The sequence below is a fragment of the Spea bombifrons genome, chromosome 12, assembly GCF_027358695.1.
Source record: "Spea bombifrons isolate aSpeBom1 chromosome 12, aSpeBom1.2.pri, whole genome shotgun sequence".
Classification (NCBI taxonomy): domain Eukaryota; kingdom Metazoa; phylum Chordata; class Amphibia; order Anura; family Pelobatidae; genus Spea; species Spea bombifrons.
Genome location: NC_071098.1, coordinates 30,473,296 through 30,499,084, shown reverse-complemented (window position 1 = coordinate 30,499,084; position 25,789 = coordinate 30,473,296). Strand labels below are relative to the sequence as shown.

The 25,789-nt window shown below is 43.5% G+C and overlaps 2 protein-coding genes across 2 annotated transcripts; both read left to right on the top strand.

Annotated features, from left to right (window-relative positions):
* The first annotated feature begins 3,897 nt into the window (after positions 1-3,897).
* Positions 3,898-5,042, top strand: LOC128470548 (protein BTG3-like). The gene is made up of 3 exons (XM_053452438.1): positions 3,898-4,070; positions 4,241-4,378; positions 4,561-5,042. The coding sequence occupies exons 1-3, from the start codon at positions 3,898-3,900 to the stop codon at positions 4,949-4,951; spliced, it is 702 nt and encodes a 233-aa protein (XP_053308413.1). The 3' UTR covers positions 4,952-5,042.
* A 4,258-nt stretch (positions 5,043-9,300) lies between these two features.
* LOC128470169 (protein BTG3-like) lies at positions 9,301-15,365 on the top strand. Its single transcript, XM_053452011.1, has 5 exons — positions 9,301-9,471; positions 12,025-12,229; positions 12,670-12,807; positions 13,579-13,786; positions 14,696-15,365. The coding sequence occupies exons 2-5, from the start codon at positions 12,057-12,059 to the stop codon at positions 14,939-14,941; spliced, it is 765 nt and encodes a 254-aa protein (XP_053307986.1). The 5' UTR covers positions 9,301-9,471; positions 12,025-12,056; the 3' UTR covers positions 14,942-15,365.
* Positions 15,366-25,789: the final 10,424 nt, after the last annotated feature.

Below are 25,789 nucleotides of genomic sequence, written 5' to 3'. Positions count from 1 at the left end.
ATACAGAATGCGCTGCTCAAGGATTATATTGCATCGTAAACCGTCTCTTCTCCTATTTTCAGTTGAAGACGTCCACATCAGAGAACCGGCAAGGACATCCGTCGACTGCCACACCGCGTTTACCATCCCGGAGGATATTTCGGTGACGTGGAAATTTGCAGAAAGAGTAAGTTCCAACCCATTAATCATTTACTGACCTGGCTGCTGGGTAGTATTTACAAAGAAGGGGTAACTCGGAGGAGCGCTAAGTATCCCAGCTGCTCTACATCCAAAGAATGGACTTAGACTCTCGCTTTGGGATTCTACAGCCGGTCCCGTTCCCTATGAAATCGTTCTGCTCACTAATATTCGATGTTTTGAAATCTTTTAGAGATTCCTAGTTTTATTTTTTTTTTTATTATATTCTAGGTCCGGACAAAAGACCTCTCCTACTTTAAGAACATTCATACTGGAGAAGACCTGACTCTTTTGATTCAGCCGACGAGGGCCTACCACCAGGGCACCTACGCCTGTGAAATCACAGACGAGGACGATGATGTCATTGCCATAAAATTCTTTTTTGTAAACGGTAAGTTTCATAGATCATGGACTTTGATGTCCTTTAGTTTGTTGGGTGGAAGACGCCATGCTATGCCTGACTCTCCCATCCTGTTCCCTCATATATCTCAGTAGATGGTCACCACCAGCCAGTGGGACACATCGGGCAGGAGGAATTAAGTGGAGGGCAATTACATTTTAGGTGTCTTCTGAAATCCTGAACTTAGTGTAAGGAGACTGGATCTCACCAAGTCCATTGGAGAGGGAATCGGTCAGATTTCAGCGTTTCGGGGTGACAGACTCATGTGTGTGCCTCGTAACCTCTTAGGTGTCTCTAAGAGCATGCCTTCTCTCTCCAATGGCAGCTGGGAGAGGATAGAATTGGACTCAAGGGACCAATGCTAGTGAACAATAATTGGGAATTGGGGTAGGGAAAGTAACTGTGTAACTGTGGCTACTAAAAGTTCTTACTTAGACAAATTTCTGTCATTGAGGGACTCTTGGCTGCCTTGTTACTTTATCCAGAGATAGAACGCGAGTCATGTGAGTGATACAGCACAAATGGTTAACTTTTAGTCATCTCGGTAGAAATAGCCTAGGGATATATTATCATATATGAATAAATAAATAACCGCTGGTAGAATGTGATTTTATTCTCTCCATTCCCTGTTTCAGTATCCCGGATCGAGTACACGGCAGACAGCCAGCTGGGAGAAATATTTGACGCCGTTGTGAGGTCACCTGTGTCGCTGGATATAGCGCCTCCTGCCCCTCCTGCCCCTCCATCGCGTTTCTCCGATTCCATCATGAAGACCATCTTTGGGTCGGAGAAATCACTGAGCAGTAAAGCCACTATTTACCTGACCGTGGCCTTTGCGCTTGTCGTCCTGCTGGTCATCCTGGCATGCGGGTAAGAAGAAAAGCTTTTTTTTCTCTTTGTTCATTGACGGCAGAATAAGCCCCATGGGTTCTCTAACTGCAGGACTGATTCTTTAGAACGTCGGCTATCAATCTGTTATATTTATCCAAAGGCACATAATTAGGTGACCCCTATCTCCCTTTCAAGAAAAAAAAATGTATAAGGTGAAAATGTATGTGAATAATCAAAAAACATTTTTAACTCTCTTACAGAGCCGTCTGCTACTATGCCAATGACGTGGACTTCTCATCGATGGAAGACAGGATGAGGGGAATTCCCTAAGAACATCTCACCGGAATACGTCACGTTTACATTCTGTATATAGTTATAGGTTCATTGTAGAATTAATGTAGTATGATAAGTAAAAAAAGTAGTAGTAGAATTCAGTTTTGTGTGTTTTTTATTTCATTATTTTAATTATTTAGTTTATTCATTGAAAACTGTTTACGTGTGATTGGCCTGAGAAGACAAACTGATTATTGTACACCTACAGCATCAAAAATAAACAAATTTATATTAAATAGTATTTCCATTAGTGCTATTGATCCCATTGACAGCTTATTGTTTAATTATTACTATTATTATATCAACCTTAATATAATAATTAAAAAAAAATTTAGCACACAAAGCATTATTTTATTTTTATATTATTTTATTTTTTAATATTTATCCTTTCTAGATGTAATATATAAAGTGAACACTAGAGGGCAGTATAATACACATTCACTATACATTGCAATTAACAGAATGTATTTTTCCTTTATATATATTTTTTCCTTTTCGGAGACTTCACCAGAACACATTAAAATAAGTTTATGAAAAACAACTGCATTCAAACGGGTTTTATCACAAAGACAATAATTATGATTTTTATTTTTAAATTAAACTCAACATAAAAAATTTATGGTTGAATTATTTTTGGATTTTTGGATTAATATTTTTTGGGGAAGGAAAATGTTTTGGGTTAAAGTGCACCATTCTAGGGGTAATTAGAGTTTGACATCTTTAGAACCTTGGGATTATAGCTTTGTGCAGTAAGATAAGACCATATTGGGTTTATTTTATGAAGTTTAGGTAAAAATAAATAATAATAATAATAATTCGTGTGCATTCAGATCCATAGAAACTTTATTTTTAAAGTAATTTGCTGCTTCAATGCTTTGCTTTGATGCCTTGGGCATGGGTGATGTTAATTACCCCACTGGGGCAAAAACCAGAAATGGATGTTTAGTTCTCTATTACTTCTTAAGTTTTGTTTCAAATAAACCGAAAACGCAAAAGCCATATAAAATCTGATTGCCGAAAGCCTAGTAATAAGTCTCGTCATAGGAGTGATGCATTTATTGATTGATTTTTCTTTTGAAATAGTAGTTACTACATAGTATTTCTTTCCAGCAGAGGTGGTAATTGTAATATACAAGGAGCGTTCACTACAGGAATGGCAGACTACAGAAGGAGCATCAGAATCTATTTTTGAATATTTATTCATTTTTCCTTTAAAAGGAGCAGTCAGCCGGCAGCCGCTGTTCTAAAGCTGCCGTTCCTGGGACCGCGCATGCCGCCCTTTTTATGGCAGGCACGAAATATTCCTAAATCAGAATATTTCCCCAATTCCCCATTGTGATTTTCTATAATAAATGCTACTAATAAATGCTCCATCAGAAAATGATAAGTTGGTTTGTTTCCTAGTGGATGAAGCTGCTTTATATGCAGGTAACAAATGACGTCATGGTCTGGATCCCAGGTGCTGATCGCATCATAATGAGGTCATTAGTGTCGGGTTACGCAGTGCACCCTATATAACACTTCCTGGCGGGGTGGGTGTTCATAGGATTTGTTTTGGCTGAAGGTAAGAGCGGGTTGTGGGGTGAATGAGGTGGTTTCCTGATTGGTTATATTGTTTGGTATTCATGAGGGGGGGGTGTCAGTATTGTATGTATGATGGGGTTGGTGGTCATTTCTTAGGGGTCTCTGTAGATAAAGCTGGCTGCATCAAGGTCTGTGGGATTTATTTGATAATTGGAGGTTTAGATGGACTGTAAGGATGTTTTGCTTTACTGAGTGGGTGGTAGGTAAATAGAATAGTCTCCCAGTGGAGGTGGTAGAGGCCTATGTAGTGGTCTGAATCTAAGGAGAGACTGAGGTTTTGGGTCTTTATAGCAGAACGGGCAGACTAGTTGGGGGGGCCTGATGGAGATGGCCAAACTTGCTTTGTAATGGTTCTGTGAATACCAGACATCATGGGGTTAAAATCTTCTAAGCCACTGTTTTTAATGTAGCTTCAGGGTGATGGTGGTTTTGGTATTGACTAGATATTTGTCTCTTTTGGGGTTGGAGTGCCTCACTAAGCTATATTTTTGGTTCCATGTACTGGTTTTATATGAAACTGTTCCCCTGAATGTTGGCTTCTCGCTCAGTTCGCAGACTCCACCGAGCTGAAGATGCATCTAGAAATCGCGGCTGCCGTCAACTTCCTCATTAAGATCTTGAGTCTGAGGAAACGCATGAAGACTGACCAGCTAGAGACTCTAGGAACGCATCTCTCAAGTCTGCTGAGCGACCGATACAGAGGACACTGGTACCCAGACGCACCCAGCAGGGGCCAAGCATACAGGTGACCCTCGTTGTCTGCTTGTTAGGTTTTAGGGTCAACTGTAACCAACTCTAGTTCATTGAGGGTGGTAGATACATGGCACAGTCAATGGCTTGCCGTTGGATTGGGTGTCTTGTTCCTCTGTCCTTGACGTCCTGCTTGATTGTTATCCTTTTATGGTGTGCCAACAGGTGCATTCGCATCAACTCCTGGCAGTATGTTGATGAATCTCTCCTGAAGGCCTGTGCGCAATGCAATCTCGAATACACAAAACTGGGTCTCCCAGAGGAGATAACGCTCTGGATTGATCCATATGAGGTTTGTGGAAGGTGAGTCTCTTGTGTGGACAATCATGATCTAGGTTAGGTAAACCCTGGCCGCTTTATGTGGGGGTTGCATGGTGGTGTGGGAGTTGTCCACAACTGAAGATGTGGCTGGTGGAAATGATCTACAATGAACCATGAAGATGCCAGTTGATTCCCAATGAATGACTGTCAATTCTATTCTTTAGGTTTGGAGAGCATACAAAGTACTTCACGATAGCGAAATTCCCAAAGGAAGTGGTGGTCAGAGAACCGGTTCAAACGATCATAGAAAGGGAGACCTCCGATTACTCCTCAGGAAGTGTCTCCTCTGGGTCGGTTTCAGAAAGCTCTTCTGACGACGAGATAACGAGCAAGGACGACAATACCGGCATCCAATCTACCCAAGACTCTGACGCACCCAGACGGCTCTGGACCTCCAATATTGAGGCAACTCACAGAAAGAGCAAAGGTTTCTTTGGTCAAGGTGTGAATGAAGATCTTAGAAAGAATTGGTGGGGGGTTGATTCTAGTCAACGGGAAGCCTTCTCAAATGGAGAGCCCACGCACTCGTCCTTTGGTGTCCAAACGCTTCCATGAAGGACCTGTCTTCAAAAAGGCTTATCTTCTAAATGACTGCATAGAGGTGTAACCTTCTGAAAATAATGTGCACTTAACCAGGAATGAAGCCTTCTCGACGCACTTCTCCTCCTTGGGATTTACTTATTGACTATTTGAGCACAAACTGGGTTTAAGGTAACTGTCGATCACGACCTATCGGCCAGGACTGTCCATAAGCTTTTCTTTTATTTGAGTTTTATTTTTATGAGTTTTATTTTTTTATTTTAAATCTGCTGAAGCTATGGATTTCATCCTATAGTTTATAAGAACGCTTCTCGGATTTGCCTGACCTACTGCCTTGTGTATAGTTTTATAACGACCGCCTAGTAAGTAGATTTTTTTTTTTTTTTTTTTTTTTTCTTTAAAGAATTTTTAGCTGCCCCTCTTTTACTTAAACTGCACATTCTTAATACCATTGACAACAGGGCCAGGTTCAGCTGCTGCTTGGACTGTCCCCTGTCTTAGAAGGGGTTAACAGATGTAGTCAGTTGTCCAATTGCAGTCCTTCAGGACAACGCTAACTTTTTTTTAATGACTACAACCGTTGAGTATCCATCAGGAATGCTCACAGATGTGGCACTTATCTACTTAATGTTCCACGTAGCCATCCTTACAGCTACCCATCCACCTTTGGTCATGGACAATGTCTGCCCTCCAATTCTCCCTGGTAGTTGGTGTGGTAGCGTTTCCCAGAAGACCAAGGGTGGTAAAATGGGATGACTAGGCTAAGTATCATTAGTTAGGGAGGGGGGGGGGTCCCCATATCTTTTAGAACCTGTTCTTATAATGCAAGCAGTAGGTCGGTTCCAGGCATCGCCTTTTAATCTGCTCGAGATTTAGCTCTCGATAGGAAGAACTGGTGGGAATCGGAAGACGCCGGCACGGCTTCAACGCTATGAAATCTAAAAGTGGTTAAATAGTGGGGAACTTTTGTACAGTAGCTCCTAGAATGTCTGTCTGTGGCCCGATTGGCCCAATTATAAGGCCGGGATGCTGTATGTTGGTGTCTTTACCTCCTGCATTAAAGATTAACTCTTTAAATGGACTGTCTGCTCTCTAATCTTCATTTGGGAACCTAAAACATGTAATAAGGTCTTATTGTATTGCGTAAGACTCCTCTTGGCCGTCTACAGGAGGTGGTTCTGCTTCTTCACCGATCTTTGGTTGGAGACTCCATCTCTGGGGTGGGGGGTCAGAGGAGGGATCCTGATATGGTGAAGGGCCTGCCGGATAAAAAGACTTGTGAAAGGTCTCAATTTGTCCAGCTTGGTGGAGAGGAGGAATGCGTATGATCTAAAACCAGAGTCGGTGGCTCAGACTGTATGGTGTCTTGCTTCGGGGTAGTAAAACAGAACAGCCTCCCGGTAGAAGTGGTAGAGGGTAATAGCGTGCAGGAATTCCTGTGCTTTTACACAGCTGTGAGTTGCAGATAACTTGGGGCCTTCAAGATGACAATATAGCGGTGATCAATCAATACCCATCTGTCCACTTAAAGCGTATCTATAGTCCCTGCGTGGCTCCGAATCACATGCGCCTCGTACAGATGTGTATTTTGGAAACTTAGATAGCCGTGTTTAATATTTCACAGGAACGCGGCTATCGCAGCTGGTCTGCTCTGGATTCCTTAACTACACCGGCCTCGGCCACCAGTCATTCCTTCCCTAATGACCTGCGGTGGATGTCTGTTATCTAGAATACGCTGTGGTATCTCCACGTTTACCTTGTCATAACATTAGGTGCTTCCAGCCATGTGACACAACCCCCCCCCCACACACACACACACACACACACAGGAACTTGAATGGAATTCAGTAAAGCTGGCCAGCGGATGCCTCGATGTCACGTTTGGCATCCAAGTGCTGAGGTGACTGTCTAAGGGGGGGCTTCTCATTTGAAGAAACCCCACATTGGTTACCAGGTGCCACGGGGTGGTCTTCGCCTGTGTTTACCGGCACAGTGCTCTGTACCTGCGGGAAGCCTCTAGGTAACGGAGGACAACTGGCCAAAACCAGTAAGCGGTTCGTAGCCATCTTGAGTTGAGAATTAAATGCAAGGATGATTAAAGTCGTTTAAGCTGGGCGATCTGCCCGATGATGTGGGACTGGCACAATGAAGCGCGTACGGTCAGGGGCCGGACAGGCAATCATGAGGTGCTTTAAGTCAAGCCACGGCCTGATGTAGAGCGAGGACAGGGCCCCGACGACCAGAGGCCTGTAGGGCATTTGCCCGGTGTGTCGGCCCGGCCGTGTCTATAACCGCCTGGGCCTTTCGCTGGCGGCGGGTACGTTGTTTCTGAGTACTTCCTGCTCATTGGTACGTCTATAAAGATGGAGGCAAAACGCACAGGTACTCCTTGCTTCTGTGTCTTTATTGAAACATATTAACTGCTCCTCTTCCTGTTCATGAGGAAATAACAAAAACTTTATTTATACTTCTCCTCTCGATACAATGTATCACATAGGCTATAGCACAGCTATGGCATATGATGGCGCTATATAACTCCATAATAAATATAGGTTTTAACAATTTAGAGCTGTAAGTGAATAACCCCTGCCCCCCCCCCAGAATTGATGAAAACGTTCAGTTTTTTTTTTGTAAAAGGTAGTTTTTATTTATTTGGAAATATACACTTTTTTTTTTTTGGAAATTTGGATACAAATTTCGATTTGGAAGAAAATGAGAAAATGCCGAGGCTCTGTCGGTGTGCGTCACGTGACCCGCGAGATAAGCGGTATCAGCGAGGTTGTAGCGTGACCTGGAAACGGCAGACACCGAAAATACTTCGGAAATGTCAACAAAAATGTTTAATAAACAAATCCGCGTGATCCGAATCCGTTGGCTGGCCGAGGTCGGGTAATATCACGCCGGCCGAGGTCATATCACGCCGCCTGTCGCTGCTTCTCGAACACGCCGGGGGAAGCCGGGCACGCTGGGGGCGGGGCCTTAACCCCCCCCGTTCAATAAATATTTAGTATTTGAGACGATATTATTGCCTAAAAAAGAAAATATTTATTTTAGGAAGATTTTTAAAACCCGCTGGCAGATCGGCCGCCATCCGGCCCCCGTCTAGTCACCCGCTTCTCCTGCTGTAAAGACTCAAACCTTAATCAGTCGTTGGTCTCGTCTTAGATTCATTGTATTACACTCCACCACCTCTGCTGGGAGGCTGTTCCATTTAACTACCACCATTTCAGTAAAACTTCCTTCCATTCCATCTCAGCCTCTGACCCTCTAGTTTTAGATGAAAGCCTCTTCTTCTGCCGGTGCCGCTCGCTCTCCTCTGGTCCGTTTTACGCTTGAACGTGTTGGGTTTTTTCCTCCCCGTGAGTTCGCGGAAGGGGTGTGCGTTTAACCTGCTTTCCCTGTGATCACGATTTGGTTCTGTTGCACAATCCAGGCAGAGAACGTGATGCAAGCAGCGCCCGTCACGGCAGTTTGCGTAACTTGTTTTCTACCCCGGCGAATACAATGGGGGTCTTATACCCCGATGTGGGGGGGATAGGGGGGGCACCGGATACAGAGAAAGAAACCTCGGGGTCTGTAGAACCCTCCGTGTGTTTACTGACCGGAGAAACTCGCCCGGGGCAAAACAGTCTGTTTACAGCCTACATACCCCCCCAGGGGGCTTTTATATACAAGTCGTTAGTTACAGAAGCGGGAAAATAGAGACAAAAAGAGGGAACGGAGTCAGACAGATCGGCCCCCATCCGGCCCCCGTCTAGTCGCCCACTTCTCCTGCTGTAAAGACTCAAACCTTAATCAGTCGTTGGTCTTGTCTTAGATTCAGGAGCCGTATGTCTATCCCATGCATGTTTAATACCCTCACTGTATTACCCTCTACCACCTCTGCTGGGAGGCTGCTTCGCTTATCTACCTCCCTCCCAGTAAAGTCCAGATGATCTGTGGGACTTTTTCCCCTTCTTCCTTCGGGTCTATAGAGCTTACAATCTGTTAGAAAGGAGAAAAGCCCCGACTGGAGGTTTTTATTCAGGACCAAAATGGATAAAAGGCCGATTTTTGTGTCGGAGGGGTAATGATTGTGATCATCGCACGGGGGAGTTGCGCCCACCAATCAGAGATGAGTTTCCTCCTTAAATAAAGGTGAGTGAGGCCGCTGGTCAGGCTGCGGAGGCATGAACTAGTTAATATTAAAAAAATAATTACTGAATTAATAATTAATAATAGAAATAATAATACAATTAATACCGTAAAATAGGACTTTATTGGAAACCCCATGATACGCTTAGCAAAGCCACCTGTATTCAAGCAGGGATTTCAGCTGAATGTTGTTAAACGCCTCTCTGTGCGAACTAGAAAAGCAGCAGTTGGGAAATCGGCTTCGCCTCTCTCAGGATGTCCATATATGGGCGATGATGTCCATATATGGGTTATGATGTCATCAGCAGGGATTCCCACCCCTCGTGGCTGACTCATAAACTCAGGAAGTGGGGTAAAGCATGCTTATCGACACACGGCACACGCCGAGGCACCGCGGACCGGTAAGTGACCGTCGCTTGCTGATCCCCCCGGGTTCATCACAGGCGGTATAACATTATTAACCCTTTCTGGCGGGGGAGGGGAGTTTAAAGAACCCCCTTCTTTTATTTTGATGAAATCGACGCTTTATAGGTTTTTTTACATAAATATTTCCGATGTTTCCCGTCGGGTAGCCGTGGGGTGAAATCAATTTACTTAACCCTTTCAGCGCCGGCGCCGTTAGCAGTTATCTGCCCCTCCGCCGGACACTTTCTTTTGGGTTTGTGATGTAAATATTGTTACATTGTAGCCGCTGTGAGGTCATCACTGCCTTATTTGGAAACGTGATGCGGTTTCTACGTTTAGAATGTTGGGGGGGCTTCAGTACTGTCGAAAATCTCCTTACATTCCACGTAAGCCCCTGACCCGCTAGGTTTAGATCATTAGCCCTGAAATATGCCACCCGGGGGCTTCTTCCAGCGCCGCGGACCCCAGAAACTCCGTACACAAGGAGTCTGATCGGTGGAAACCCCGAGTGGCGCTCGCTTCACTGGGATGTAATTGGGAACTAAACGGCTCAGGGACATTCACTCCAAAAAGATATCACAAAGCTAGCGGGTCGCGGCGTACCAGCCGAGGTGGTAACGGTCGTGTTTAGCGTTCCCGTCACAGGAATCTTTGTGTCTCTCTGATGATGAAACTGACGGTAAATGCCGACCGCGTGACCCCCCCCCTTCCAGCGCGTGACGAATTCCCAGTATCTTCCCAGCTTCCTCCTCAATCCACCCTCCCTGCCCAGAACAAAGCAGGCTGCGGGGCATTAACCCCTCGGCCCCCATCCGGCCCTCCCGTTTCTCCTGCTGTAAAGACTCAAACCTTATTCAGTCGTTGGTCTCGTCTTAGATTCAGGAGCCGTATGTCTATCCCATGCATGTTTAATACCCTCACTGTATTACCCTCTACCACCTCTGCTGGGAGGCTGTTCCACATACCTACCACCCTCTCAGTAAAGAAAAATATTAAAATGAAATGAAAAACACAAAATGCTGGCTTTTTCCGCAGTTGCGCCACATGAGACAGGAGGGAGCTCCCCATATTAACCCTTTAATAGCCCATCATGAAGATTCTATGTAGTGACTCCCTGTATCTGTTATTCAAATGGCTCTAATACCCGTCGTCATGGAAACCTTGACTTGTCATTAGTTATAGACACACTTAATGGAGTCACCCGAATTCAAGCAGGGATATCAACCATAACATATTGGGGGGAAAAGCACCAACTTTGGGTATTTTATATGATCACAGCAGGGGGGGATAGGAAGGAGTCGGGGTTAACATCTAGTGACGTCTGTTAAACAGCCGGGAAAGAGGAAGCGTTACCAAAAAAAAAAATCCTCGCTGGGATTCCCCGAAATTCCGAAAGCACCCGGGGGGGGGGGGATTTGGGTTTGGGGCGAGAGGAACGCGCCAGGCTTAACAGCGGCACGTCAGCAGGAACCGCGTTAGTCGCCAAAATTCCGGGCACGGGGGTCACTGAACTACATCAATAAAAGATATTATTATTATTATTATTATTAATAACAACAACAATAATAATAAATAATGATAATAATAAATAATAGGAAAAATAAAAGATAATAATAATAAATAATAACAATAATAATGACAATAAATAATAATAATAATGATAATAAATAATAATAATAATAATGATAATAAATAATAATAATAATGATAAATAATAATAATAATAAATAATAATAATATTGATAATAAATAATAATAATAATGATAATAAATAATAATAATAATAGGGATAATAAAATATAATAATAATAATAACCTGTAGGTCATTTCAGGGCAGTGGTAGAAACGTTCCTTATTTCGGCAGAATGATCGGGGGTCCGGGACCCACGATGGGTGTCTTTTAGAATCGGTAAAGGCTTTTTGTAGAACAATACCCTGATTTCTCTGATTGGAGCCCAATAGAGGGACTTCCATTCTATAACAGGGACAGATGGGAGGTATTAAGACAAACCTCTTTACCTTGCTTAAAATCATACATTTTTACGAAAACCCAAAATGCGATCACCAGAAAACGTGTCACTTCCCCGCTCACCGCCAAATTCCGAGTTGGCGCAGCCCGTTTACCGAGATTTGAATTGCAGGGATTGAGAGGATCCTGTGATGATCATGGGGAAGCCTGGATTGAGTTTATGGCGCCGGGAAAGGTAGTGGATGCATGGAATAACCCGACGGCAGAGGTGGAAAAAGTAAAACAAACAAACAAAATGCATCAGACTCTGTGAGCCGGTTAATTTCCTCTAATTATATGTTTCTATATTTAGTTGTATCAGGAATTTTTTTTTACAACACACTGATGTCGTAACATTTAAGTACAGGAGTGTTTTAATGCTTGCAATTCCCACGATGACCACAAGGGGCGCCTGGAGCAAACCCCCCCCCCCATATTTTCCTTCCTGCTTTAAAGCGGTCTCTTGTGGTACTTTGCGGGTTGCGTGCGTCCCACCCGATTCTCCACCGGTCCTCACCCCCGATTTTGTCTTTTTTTTCAGTTACTAGGAGCTGCGCGAAGCAGACGCCCGCGATGCACGAGGAGATAAAACTGGGGGCGTCTTACATTGTAAGACTGCTGAACCGGCACCAGCGGCTGGACAGCGAGCAGGAGAAGACATTTACTGAGACCCTGACCTCCATCCTGCGCGATCGCTTCGAAGGACATTGGTACCCCGACAAGCCACAGAAGGGCCAAGCGTACAGGTAATAACCAGCTGCCATCACTGTATTAACCTCTACCGCTTCTGCTGGAGGGCTGTTCCGCTAATCCACCACTCTCTCAATAAAGTTACTCTTCCTTACATTCCTTCTGGTTCTACGCCCTCGTTTTCTAACATTTCTAAACTTCCCTCCTTTACATTGTGAAGTCCCTGTAGTTGGGTGCGCTGATGTCTCCTGCTTTAGAGTTCTACATGTATGAATGGAACGAGGGGTGATGGGGGGTGGGTGGCACGGAACGAGGGGTGATGGGGGGTGGGTGGCATGACACGAGCCGAGCCCGTCTGCACTGTAAGAAAACTTAAGGAAAAGGTCCCAACGGGGAGGAATCTGAGCCTGCTCCCCGTGCCGTAGTCTAGACGAGCCAAATGACCCAGTGTGGTTGTCCATACCTACAGCTCTTGTTTGGTGTCCGGTCCCTACAGGTGCGTCCGTATAGAGCAGAGCCTCCTGGTAGATGATTCCGTGTTGCAGGCCTGCGTTCGGAGCGGTCTACGCTGCTCGCAGCTCGCCCTTCCAAGAGACATGTACCTTTGGATCGATCCCGAAGAGGTCACCTGCCGGTAAGTCTGACACTTCCAACTTCTCCCCAAGCGATCCTCCCTGAGGACCTTCGCACATCACATAGAAATCATCACCACTGCTGTTGGCATCGAATATGTTGGAAACAACCCCAAAACAACTGGAATTTAAACAAAATCCATTAAATATCTATCTGACAATGCCATTTGGTCATCAACCGATCCCCGTTCGACGCTGTGTAACCTCTTGCAGTGAGGCAGAAACTACAAATTTCAGAGCTTTCTCCGACATTTTCCTTTTGTTGGGGGCTCCCTCCTCGTTTTCAGACATTTTTACGAAATTCTTGAATTTAACAAAAAAAAAAACCATAAAAATTCGTAAAAAATCTGAACATACCAGACTATCCACATCGACCAGGATCTTCTCAACGGTGCTTTCTGCGGCCGCCTTTCAAAGAATGCTTTAAAAATTCCCGACGCACTAAATTTCCCGCCAGCTGAATCATCAAAAAAAAAAAACTCCAGAAAACTAGGTGCTTTTACGAGAAAAAAAAAATATTTGTTGTTCTGTTAAAAATGTACATTTTGAGTAACTTATTTTCTCTGGCAAAAAAACCCTAGGATTTGGTAAAATATTAGCCGTGTTCCCCCGCTCCCCTTATAGAAGAAGAAATATACATGAATATGGATTGAGCATAAAAAGACACATTTTCTGTTAAATGTATTAAAAGAAACCTATTTCTTTTTCATTATTATTATTATTTTTTTTTAATTTTTTATTTATTTTATTTTTTATTTTTTTATTTTTTTAAGGTTGGGGGAGAGCTGCAGCCCTTTCGTAGTGAAAGCTCCAGAAGCGACTTTTACCAAAAAATCTTTAGATTCGGATAAATCTGACCTGGAGACCTCCGATTATCACTCAGACACCAGCGGGACGCCATCGGAGAGTTCCAGCGAAGACGAGGAATCGGCTGCTTCCAAAGAATCAGCGGTAACACCGGTGACGGCTAATCAGAAAATGGTACGTCCCAAAAACTCAAATCTTTGGGTAGAAAGCTGAGGTGCCCCGGGACATGGATCTGTCAAATGTGTTTGGGGTAGTCATACTATCCTATCGAGAACGACTCGGGGGGGGGGGTTGGACGTCGACTGGTTAGTGGTGGAATACGTCATTTGACTCCAAGAGGGGTCATTTTGGGTAATGAAATTAGTTTAATATGAAAAGTGATATGTAGACATATGAGAGAAGGGGGGGAGGGTCCTGCTCTTGCACCCTCACCATCTATTGGCACATTTAGGGGGTCTTTGAAGTCGTCGTTTGAATGGTTCTTCAGAAAGTTGCCTGCACCGTTAACGCTACAGGCTGCTTCCTTTCCTTTTACCGATCGGAACCATCTCCTCTCGGAGAGGAAGCTCTGTCAGGGACATTCGGCCCCCGTAATTTTGCCCCAAGCGGACTGAGATCAGTCTAGGAGATTAAAGGGTCTTCTCCGTTGTCCTTTTTTATGTCTATGAGCAGAAAGTCATATTCATATAACATTAGTCGTAAAAGGAGTAACGGCCGGACGAATTGGGTATATGAGTCATAACACGTCTCCGCCTGGTGATTTCATCATCGGTGAGACAACACGTGGAGTAAGAATGTGTGCGACTCAAAGGTCTCCCAATCAGTCGCTTCCTCCTAGAGTGTTTGGAGAATCACTGTTTGGTTTCATTCAGAAACGCAGAGTTGGATCATATTATTGATTATAGTTTCTGTAACGTTTGTATACACTTGAAGCGTCATTTGGGAAGTCCCGAGCTTCAAAGGAAGAACTTCTCTATCGGCTTCCAAAGGAATGTTCTACAAGGGTGGATGAACATTCTTCATGGTGGGATTACAGTTTATGTACTAACGACTTTAACGATTGTCCTCTTTGTTTTCTTGTAGGGCACCCAATTTTACTACAGTCCGACTCCGTCTACAGCTGTTTACTACCATTACCCTAGGAACGCGGTGAGCTTCATTCCCGCGTATCAACCCATGACCTTGTACTACCTGATCCCCAAACAACCCAAATTCTATCACAAATCGAGAGGAACGCACCAGAAATGGAGGTCAACCAGGACTGCGCCCAACAAGTCAGCAGACCCTTCCACGTCTGCCAATGCCACGTCTAAAAACGCTAACCCATGAGGTTCCAAAGGACAGGCTGTTTATTGGCCTTCAGACTGTGAATTTATGATCCTGGGAGCCCGTGCCAAGCATCAGCTCAACGTCCGTAACCACGTGTTGTGTAAGGGAGTTCTGGAGGACCGATCAGCACACATCATGTATTAACTAAGGTCCCCGGTCGATGAGGTGGATACAATGCTGCCGTTGACTTATTTGACCTTCGTCTTTCCATCACAACAGCTAATGGTGGTGTAGGGACCTAGTGGTGACCCCTGGTTTCTCCTGCTGTGGGACCATCCTCTCAGTTTCTACAGACTGGACATCTTCTCCATGGTGAAACGGTCAGTTGGCTAGACCGGTCCCCATAAAGCGGGTCTTTCGTCTGCCACACACCTCCGTATCTCTGGCTTTCCCACCCCACTCCTATGTCTTACGCCAGACCCTCGAGTCACCATTTAATTTTTTTAAATTAATCCTGAAATTAAGCACATTTAGTGAAACAATCATAGAAAAAAAACAGAGAACTTACATAATGTTTTATGAAAACCTGATCTCAGCGACCAACGCCCAATGGGTTTATTCCGTCCCTTAATTTTTTTTTTCTTATTTTGTTTTATTGTATCCCACAAAGAGTTAACAATATATTCTGTGTAACCCCATATAACCTCTGTATACTAATTTAGTTTATTTCACCCTAATATAGAAATACACTTTTTTTATTTTTAAATATGCTATTAAATGTATTATATATTTTTTTTTTATTTAAGAGAAAACACTGAAAAAATTACGGCTGCGTCTGAACTTTTTGTGGGTTCATTTTTTTTACTATAATTTATTACTATTTAATTTACAGATATTGCAACATTTCATGTGTTTTTTTTTTACAATTATTTTTAGCTTGTTAAACACTGATTTTTGGGGCAGAAGTCTTATTTTTAAGGGTAGATTTTATCCAAATCCTTCTAAATAGAAAATTATTACTTTAAAATATTTAAATCCTATGACAACCTTCAACAAAATGCTAACTTTTTTTCCTGTTTTACCTCGAGAAGCATAAAAAATGTTTGATAGATTTTTGCTAAAATGCCTTATTTCATTTAAATTGTTTTAAAAATTATTTATACATAAAAGTTATAAAATAGTTTTATAAAACAATGTGAAGAATGAACAATAATTGTGTTTGTGATGCGTTTAATTACAAAATATTTTGTAATTTTTTTGGTATTTAATAACTTTTTTATATATAATTTAATATATTATTGTTATAGCGGTTTTTGTATATTTTCCAAAAACTTTATAACCTTTTTTTTTGTATGAAAATATTAAATATTATAAAAAAATAAATTGCTAATGCTAATTTCTGTGTAGTGCATTCACTCAGCAATGGTTTTTTTTAAGGACCTGAATTTTCTATCTGGGGGGGGCCCTATCATTTTTCCATGGCGATTCGATGGGGGCTGGATGGGGCCGATCTGCTCTTAAATTCTAGGTTTCCCTTGCGATGTGGACTTCTCTATCCTACTGGCCTGAATGTAATGGAGAAATGGCGCCACCTCATGGTACATTTTGGAAGCACAATGGACCCCTTTTCTAGCTCGGGACATCGGGACTGTCCCTCAAAAACCGGGACTGTTTTTATATTTTAGATGTATGCCTTGCCTCGGCTTTGTTAGCAGGCTGGGTTTGCCATATCATTTTTTTTAAGGGAAACATAATATATTTTACATGTTCCAGGGCAGAGAGTTTAAAGACGTAAAATATCGATGATCACAATCTATTGGGGCATGAATGGTTATACCTTATCGGACCACTAGGTGGCAGCATCGTTTAGCGGCAGTCAGTTGGCTAAAAAAGGAAATACCGTATTTATCGTTTAAATGAACCCCCCCCCATCAGATATAATATACCGGGGCAGATTAACAATCAGCAAATGTCACCCACCTGATCATGAGTTGCCCCTTTAACAGGGGATCCATACAAAACGCCTTGTGCAGGGCCGCAGAACACCAGAAGGCAGATCGGCCCCCATCCGGCCCCTGTCTAGTCGCCTGTTAGTCCTGCTGTAAAGATTCAAACCTTAATCAGTCGTTGGTCTCGTCTTAGATTCAGGAGCCGTATGCCTATCCCATGCATGTTTAATCCCCTCACTGTATTACCCTCTACCACCTCTGCTGGGAAGCTGTTCCCCCCATCTACTACTCTCCGTAATACTTGCTTCCATTTCATCTCAGCCCCTGACCCTGTAGTGTTAGATTCCGGTCTCTTGTTGTAACTTTTTTGAAATAATCTCCCCTCCTGCGTTTTGTTAAATGAAGTCGTGTTTACTGTTTTCAGCCTCCACCGAAACCTTACTTTTTTGTTATCCCCGGCGTGATTGAAGGAACCTGAAAAGCTGAACATTTCTGTTTTTCGTCACATTTTTGTAATTTTTTTTTTTGGCCTCGTTTATTAACGGAGATTTCATGTGAATGCGCAGCCCCTCGCGATTACAAGGAACAGCTGGGGGCCTCCTTTGGCCCGGCCGTGTTTTCCTACCGAGAACATGTAACAGATGCGTGTTCTCTGTCCCTCTACATTCCTTTTATTTCACGTTCCGGTTACAATTCCGCTCAAATAATAATAATAATAATTGTTTATTATTATTATTATTTATTTATACTAATAATATTTATTGTTATTTATTTATTATTTATAATAATAATAATACAAATAATAATAATAATTATTATTATTATTTATGTATTATAATTATTTATTTATTTATTATTTATAATAATAATGATTATAATAATAATAAAAATAATAATATAATTGTTTATTATTATTATTTATGTATTATAATTATTTATTGTTATTTATTTATTATTTATAATGATAATACTACTACTAATAATAATTTATTATTTATAATCATTTATTATTTTTATGATTATTATTTATTATTATTGATTGATTTGTATAGCGCCATCATATTCCTCAGCGATGTACAACAAGCTAATTGAACAAACGACCCAAAGTCCAAACGCCGGGACGCCCTTGGTATAATTCCTAGGAATGTGGTAGTTGGAGGCGCATGTATTGTGCTGTAAGAACATATTTGAGAGGCAACATCTGGTTGTTTATCACAATCATCTGTCTCCCAGCAGAGGTGGTAGAGGGTAATACAGTGAGGGGATTAAACATGCATGGGATAGACATACGGCTCCTGAATCTAAGACGAGACCAACGACTGATTAAGGTTTGAGTCTATACAGCAGGAGAAACGAGCGACTAGACGGGGGCCGAATGGGGGCCGAATGGGGGCCGATCTGCTGCCGGGTTCTATGTTTCTATTTCAAAAATGGATATTTATGAGATTTACTTTTTATGTTGTTACCAGACCCAGAAACATTGCGTCTGTAACAGAATACGGCAGAATACGGTGTTTTGTTCCAACGCGTTTCGCGCTCAATAGCATTTTTTTTTTGTTATTTTATTTTCTTTTCACCAATGTCCCGGCGTGTGAGAAGCGGCATTTCTGTGAGTGGGGATCGCATGTGAGAGCACCTTGGGAAAGGAAATTACTCATCGCACCGAGAGCACTTCAATAAAACAATAAAAATTCAACTGGGTTAATCCTGATTCCCGCGATAAACGCGTTGGACGGACGCCGGGCTGATTGTTTAACAGGAACTCTGAGAAAATAAACCACCGCCGCGGAGTTATAAAAAAAATCAACTAAATACAAATTGCTGTTTCTCCTGCCTAACCCCCCCACCATGTATGTTTAAATTCCCTCACTGTATCACCCTCTACCACTACTGCTGGGAAGCTGCTCCACTTATCTACCACCCTCTCAGTAAAGTTAAAAAAACCACTAATTTATTTAAAGAAAAATATTTCCAAAGAGGATCCCGATAACGGGATCCGTCAGCACGTTAGAAATATATAATATATTGGGGGGGGGGAATCAATATTTCAACAGAAGGGAGCAATGGTGGATAATATCTTATATCGATTGCCAACAGCACCGTAGGGGTTAATGATGGAGTGGCTGTGAAAACAGAACTTTATGAATAAAGGCCAGTGTTTCGCTTGTTCCTCGTTCCCCGCGCAGGGACGGAACCTTGTGAGATAAGACACCCCACGCTGGCACGAGCGTGCGCGATTGTTACTTGGACTTCTAAGTGGAAATGTACCGGGATATCTGTACACTCAGCACTCCCATTACTGTAAGCCGGCACAGTGAGGCCGGGATGTCAATGCATATAATAGCTGCGGGGTCCCTTTAAATGTTCGGGGTCGCCAGTCGGGTCCAGCGATGGCTCGGCAGATGCTGCGCGTGCGCGGAAACTTTTCCCATTGATTTCAATGGAAGCCCCTTTTCTCACCACTGATTGGCTGCTTCGTTCTGTTAGCTTTGTGATCCCAGGACCCCAAGCCATGGCGTAAAAAAAAAAAATCATAAATTTATCCAGTAAGAAAAATAATTTAAAAAAGTCCCGAAAAAATCTGTTATTTATTTATTTCTTTTGGATGTTTTTTTTTATATTATTGCATATTATGATCAAAAGCCAGGATTTATTGCATATTATTTGCCTGTTGACGGTCGGGATTAATGGGAGTTATCCCCAAATCCCGGCGTTTTATTGTTTGAATATGTCCTAAGGTACTGCTGGCATTATATATATATATGATTTACTATTTGCAGCGATAAGCTGCAGCCCTGAAGACTCTTTGAGGCCGCGCATGGTAAACACCTCGTGGCTCGGCCTATCTCCCATCTCAGGTTAAACACAATGAGCGGATCCCACGGAGGAGAAATCCTCCAAGGCGTGACGGCCTCGGAACGCACAATGAAAGCAGAGTATCGATAAGACGACAACAAAGCGAAGAAAGCCCTGGGAGGAAAAAACAAAGTATTTGCCCCTTTCCCGATTCCTCCTATTTTTGCTCATTTGCCCCATTTTGATGTTTCAGATCCTCCAATTCGTTTCAATTGACAAAGAAAACTCGAGTAAAATGATTTTTGGAAGGTAAAGAGTTAAACCTATATCCCCCGTTGCCCCCCCCAAACCTAATGACTGGTTCTGCCCCCCTTGAGGGCAACAACCCCAATCAAACCTTTGCGATAACTACCAATGAGTCTTTTACGTCGCTGGGGAGGAATTTTGGCCGACTCTTCTCGGCAGAATTGTTGTCATTGAGCCCCGTTTTGAAGGTCCTGCCGGAGCATCTCGGTCGGATTCAAGACAGGACTTGGACTCGGTCTCCAAAAACCTTGATTTTGTTTCTTTGGAGCCATTCAGAGGTGGACTTGCTTGGGTGTTTCAGATCATCATCCCGCTGCACAACCCAACAGCGCTTGAGCTTGAGGTCAGGAACCGATGGGCGGATGTTCTCCTTCAAGATGTTCTGGTAGAGAGCAGATGGGTCCATCAGTTATGGCAAGTCGCCCAGACTATCACACGGCCGCCATGTCTCACTGTTGGTATGTTCTTCTTTTTGTAGCCGTAGTTGGCTTCCAAAAAGTTCTACTTATGACTCTTCAGTCCACAAAGGTCTTGGGGGTCATCAAGAGCTTCCAACTCTCCCACAGCTGTCATTTTAGTGAAGTCTCTTTCTTACTGTGAGACAAGTGAGTCCTGCAACTCTTTACATGTCGGTCTGTGGTCTTTGTGCTCTCCTGGACGAGTCGCCGATACGATGAACTTTGGTCAGCCGCCCATTCCTGGGAAGGATCTTCACTCTTCCAAGCTTCCTCCATTTGTAGATAACGGCTCTTGCCTCAGATGGCTGAAGTCCCAGAGGCTTAGAAGGCCCCAGATAACCCAGAATAGTCTGATAGTACGAGGCCCCGAAGAAAGAGCGGGGTGGCCCCTGGTGAAACCTGGAGACTTCCAACGCATGCTCATGACATGACGTCTATGTCACAGGACACGCAACAGATACTCCATGTGTTTTGGAGGCACATAAGTTCCTGCATGAGAAATTCGTAAACGTAATTTCTTGCCGGGTCTTCTACGTGTTTTCATGATTAAAGGAGAAATCAAACGGGGTCTACGGGGGGCAATAAAAGGTATTCCGCCCTCGGACTGAGGTGTCACGAGAGGGCAGATTATGAGAAGCTTTAGATGGCTGGAAGTCATGGTATGGTTAATGCCTACGAGCAGGAATTCCCTGAAAGGGTTAATCTTTGTCACTGTTTACCCCTGGGGGAGCATTTGACATTCTCATTTATTGACACCTCTTTCCGGTCTCACAGTTCCTTTTGGAAAAGTACCCTGGACGGGGTACAGAGACTTCTGAAGGCCGCTCCAGAATCCCAGGCGCTGCTCACACGGGGCCCAAACAATGCAAATCTGCGGCAAATTTCACGCAGACAATGTGCTCAAAGGGCAAGCTGTACGGCTGCCAACGTCCTACTGATCCTGGCAGGAATTTACTCGTATGCAAAGAGCGTGTTCCCTATAAACGTGACACATGACATTATATGTAAATTACACGCAGGAGAAATCCACGGGAAGTCCCATGGAAAAAACTATTCTTCTTGAGTATAACCCCCAGCACTGTATACAGTAATCCCCCCCCAGCGCTGTATACAGTAATATAACCCCCAGCACTGTATACAGTAATATAACCCCCCCAGCGCTGTATACAGTAATATAACCCCAGCGCTGTCTACAGTAATATAACCCCCAGCACTGTATACAGTAATATAACCCCCAGCACTGTATACAGTAATCCCCCCCCAGCGCTGTATACAGTAATATAAACCCCCAGCGCTGTATACAGCAATATAACCCCCAGCACTGTATACAGTAATATAACCCCCAGTGCTGAATACAGTAATATAACCCCCAGCACTGTATACAGTAATATAACCCCCCCAGCACTGTATACAGTAATATAACCCCCAGCACTGTATACAGTAATATAACCCCCCAGCGCTGTATACAGTAATATAACCCCCAGCACTGTATACAGTAATATAACCCCCCAGCGCTGTATACAGTAATATAACCCCCCAGCACTGTATACAGTAATATAACCCCCAGCACTGTATACAGTAATATAACCCCCAGCACTGTATACAGTAATCCCCCCCCAGGGCTGTATACAGTAATATAAACCCCCAGCGCTGTATACAGCAATATAACCCCCAGCGCTGTATACAGTAATATAACCCCCAGTGCTGAATACAGTAATATAACCCCCAGCACTGTATACAGTAATCCCCCCCCAGCGCTGTATACAGTAATATAACCCCCAGTGCTGAATACAGTAATATAACCCCCCAGTGCCGTATACAGTAATATAACCCCCCAGCACTGTATACAGTAATATAACCCCCAGCGCTGTATACAGTAATATAACCCCCAGCACTGTATACAGTAATATAACCCCCAGCGCTGTATACAGTAATATAACCCCCAGCACTGTATACAGTAATATAACCCCCAGCGCTGTATACAGTAATATAACCCCCCAGTGCTGTATACAGTAATATAACCCCCAGCGCTGTATACAGTAATATAACCCCCCAGTGCTGTATACAGTAATATAACCCCCAGCACTGTATACAGTAATATAACCCCCCAGCGCTGTATACAGTAACATTACCCCCAGCGCTGTATACAGTAATATAACCCCCCAGCGCTGTATACAGTAATATAACCCCCAGTGCTGAATACAGTAATATAACCCCCAGCACTGTATACAGTAATATAACCCCCAGCGCTGTATACAGTAATATAACCCCCAGCACTGTATACAGTAATATAACCCCCAGCGCTGTATACAGTAATATAACCCCCAGCGCTGTATACAGTAATATAACCCCCAGCGCTGTATACAGTAATATAACCCCCAGCGCTGTATACAGTAATATAACCCCCCAGCGCTGTATACAGTAATATAACCCCCAGCGCTGTATACAGTAATATAACCCCCCAGCGCTGTATACAGTAATATAACCCCCAGCGCTGTATACAGTAATATAACCCCACAGCGCTGTATACAGTAATATAACCCCCAGCGCTGTATACAGTAATATAACCCCCAGCACTGTATACAGTAATATAACCCCCCAGCGCTGTATACAGTAACATTACCCCCAGCGCTGTATACAGTAATATAACCCCCCAGCGCTGTATACAGTAATATAACCCCCAGTGCTGAATACAGTAATATAACCCCCAGCGCTGTATACAGTAATATAACCCCACAGCGCTGTATACAGTAACATTACCCCCAGCGCTGTATACAGTAATATAACCCCCAGCACTGTATACAGTAATATAACCCCCAGCGCTGTATACAGTAATATAACCCCCAGCGCTGTATACAGTAATAACCCCAGCGCTGTATACAGTAATATAACCCCCAGCACTGTATACAGTAATATAACCCCCAGCGCTGTATACAGTAATATAACCCCCCAGCGCTGTATATAGTAATATAACCCCCCCAGCGCTGTATACAGTAATATAACCCCACAGCGCTGTATACAGTAATATAACCCCCCAGCGCTGTATACAGTAATATAACCCCAGCACTGTATACAGTAATAACCCCCAGCGCTGTATACAGTAATATAACCCCCCAGCGCTGTATACAGTAATATAACCCCACAGCGCTGTATACAGTAATATAACCCCCCAGCGCTGTATACAGTAATATAACCCCCAGCGCTGTATACAGTAATATACCCCCAGCGATGTATACAGTAATATAACCCCCAGCGCTGTATACAGTAATATAACCCCCAGCGCTGTATACAGTAATATAACCCCCAGCACTGTATACAGTAATAACCCCCAGCACTGTATACAGTAATATAACCCCCCAGCGCTGTATACAGTAATATAACCCCCAGCGCTGTATACAGTAATATAACCCCCAGCGCTGTATACAGTAATATAACCTCCAGCACTGTATACAGTAATATAACCCCCCAGCGCTGTATACAGTAATATAACCCCCAGCGCTGTATACAGTAATATAACCCCCAGCGCTGTATACAGTAATATAACCCCCAGCGCTGTATACAGTAATATAACCCCCAGCGCTGTATACAGTAATATAACCCCCAGCGCTGTATACAGTAATATAACCCCCAGCGCTGTATACAGTAATATAACCCCCAGCGCTGTATACAGTAATATAACCCCCCAGCGCTGTATACAGTAATATAACCCCCAGTGCTGTATAAAGTAATAACCCAATGCCAATACTAATAAAGTCTGTTCCTCTATAGACCTCTATTATTCAGAGAGTCAGACTTGATGATTAAGACTGAGCCATTCTACTGTCCCCCACAGGCAGTATGATAAGGAGTCGGGGGGGTTAGTAGATCGGGGATCAGACAAACGGCTGATATGCAGCTGCCTGAAAACTTTATATTACGGGGCAAAAACTACAACTTTGAAAAGAGCAGATAAGATGTAATAAAGCTAATATTACTGTAATTATGAGGAGATGAGATTTCATATGAACACGTTACTAGTATGTAAGCGGCTCATTGGTACACAGGATTAACATACAATGTACTCTCTTTATAGCGGAATTATCAGGAGGCATTCATTTTCTCAGAAGGCGGTCGTACATTTGGTGTTTGCTATTGTTTTAGACAAGATTACATCGTATCACGAGACTTCGGGTCATTGTTTCGCTCCGAAGGAATATAATAAATAGCAGCAATTAGCCACGCGGAGCGGTGACCCGGGCCAATCGGCTCCCCGCGGGAAAACGCTGAACGATAACAATCCGTCTAGCGCCAAAAGGGTCTCCGGTAGTCTCCGATGTCTGGAGGGCTTCTGGCACATTTTCATATATCATTATAATACGCCCGAAGAAGAGACCTCGGGAGTCTCAAAAGCTTGCAATCTATTATACTTCAGTAAGCCAATAAATCTGAACTATCGTTAGTGGGTCTGAGCCCTGAATGAGGGGTTTTTCCGTCCCAATATATAATGCCATGGAGTATCTGCAGGCAGCTGGCCGGGGAAAGTGGGAAGCATTCAAATAAACACCTGTTATATCCTTTAACTTCTCAAAGAGGGGCTTCTTTATTTTAGGAAAGAGGGGCACAGGAGAGGAAAGAGGGGCATCAGGAGAGGAAAGAGAGGCATCAGGGGAGGAAAGAGGGGCATCAGGGGAGGAAAGATGGACACAGAAGAGGAAAGACGGACACAGGAGAGGAAAGAGGGACACAGGAGAGGAAAGAGGGACATCAGGGGAGGAAAGAGGGACACAGGAGAGGAAAGAGGGACATCGGGGGAGGAAAGAGTGGCATCAGGGGAGGAAAGAAGGATACAGGAGAGGAAAGAGGGACACAGGGGAGGAAAGATGGGCATCAGCCACCGTCACGATTCCCAATCTCCTGCTCGTTTATGATGGCTTTTTGGCAAGAATGCCTTGTGCAAAAGAATGCAAGACTGCATGCTGCCGGCATCACTGTTCTTCCATTGCTGATCATAAATACAGTAAAGCAGACACGTGTTTTATTTGATCTCTACCTACAGCCCACAGGATTAACACGTAGGAAACTACGAGGAACTGTCCCAAGATTAATTTGCCCCGGGGCTTCGCAAACATTAACATATTTCATAAAAAATCCACCCTAAGGATTATAAGTCTTTTTTTTTTTTTGCGTTACGCCTCTACTCCACCTACCTCCCCATCAGACGTTTGTTAAACAAATAAAAACAAAGTCATTCTAGGAGGGTGAATGGCAGGAGAGGAGAGATAAGAGGAACAGATAATGTAAGAGTCAGCGCAGAAGAGACGATAACTCACTACCGAGCGGCTTGGGGAGAAAAAAGAAAGAGGAGATCGGACTGAATGCTGGCAAGAATTGGAGGAAAAAAGAATCCACAAGGGGTTAAA

What these genes read in the sequence shown, in the direction of transcription:
- LOC128470169 (XM_053452011.1), top strand. Translation starts at nt 12,057, where the DNA reads ATGCACGAGGAGATAAAACTGGGGGCGTCTTACATTGTAAGACTGCTG. An exon ending in CAGAAGGGCCAAGCGTACAG is followed by an intron (nt 12,230 to 12,669) that starts GTAATAACCAGC and finishes CGGTCCCTACAG; the next exon opens with GTGCGTCCGTATAGAGCAGA. An exon ending in TGACGGCTAATCAGAAAATG is followed by an intron (nt 13,787 to 14,695) that starts GTACGTCCCAAA and finishes GTTTTCTTGTAG; the next exon opens with GGCACCCAATTTTACTACAG.
- LOC128470548 (XM_053452438.1), top strand. Translation starts at nt 3,898, where the DNA reads ATGCATCTAGAAATCGCGGCTGCCGTCAACTTCCTCATTAAGATCTTG. An exon ending in AGCAGGGGCCAAGCATACAG is followed by an intron (nt 4,071 to 4,240) that starts GTGACCCTCGTT and finishes GTGTGCCAACAG; the next exon opens with GTGCATTCGCATCAACTCCT. An exon ending in CCATATGAGGTTTGTGGAAG is followed by an intron (nt 4,379 to 4,560) that starts GTGAGTCTCTTG and finishes TCTATTCTTTAG; the next exon opens with GTTTGGAGAGCATACAAAGT.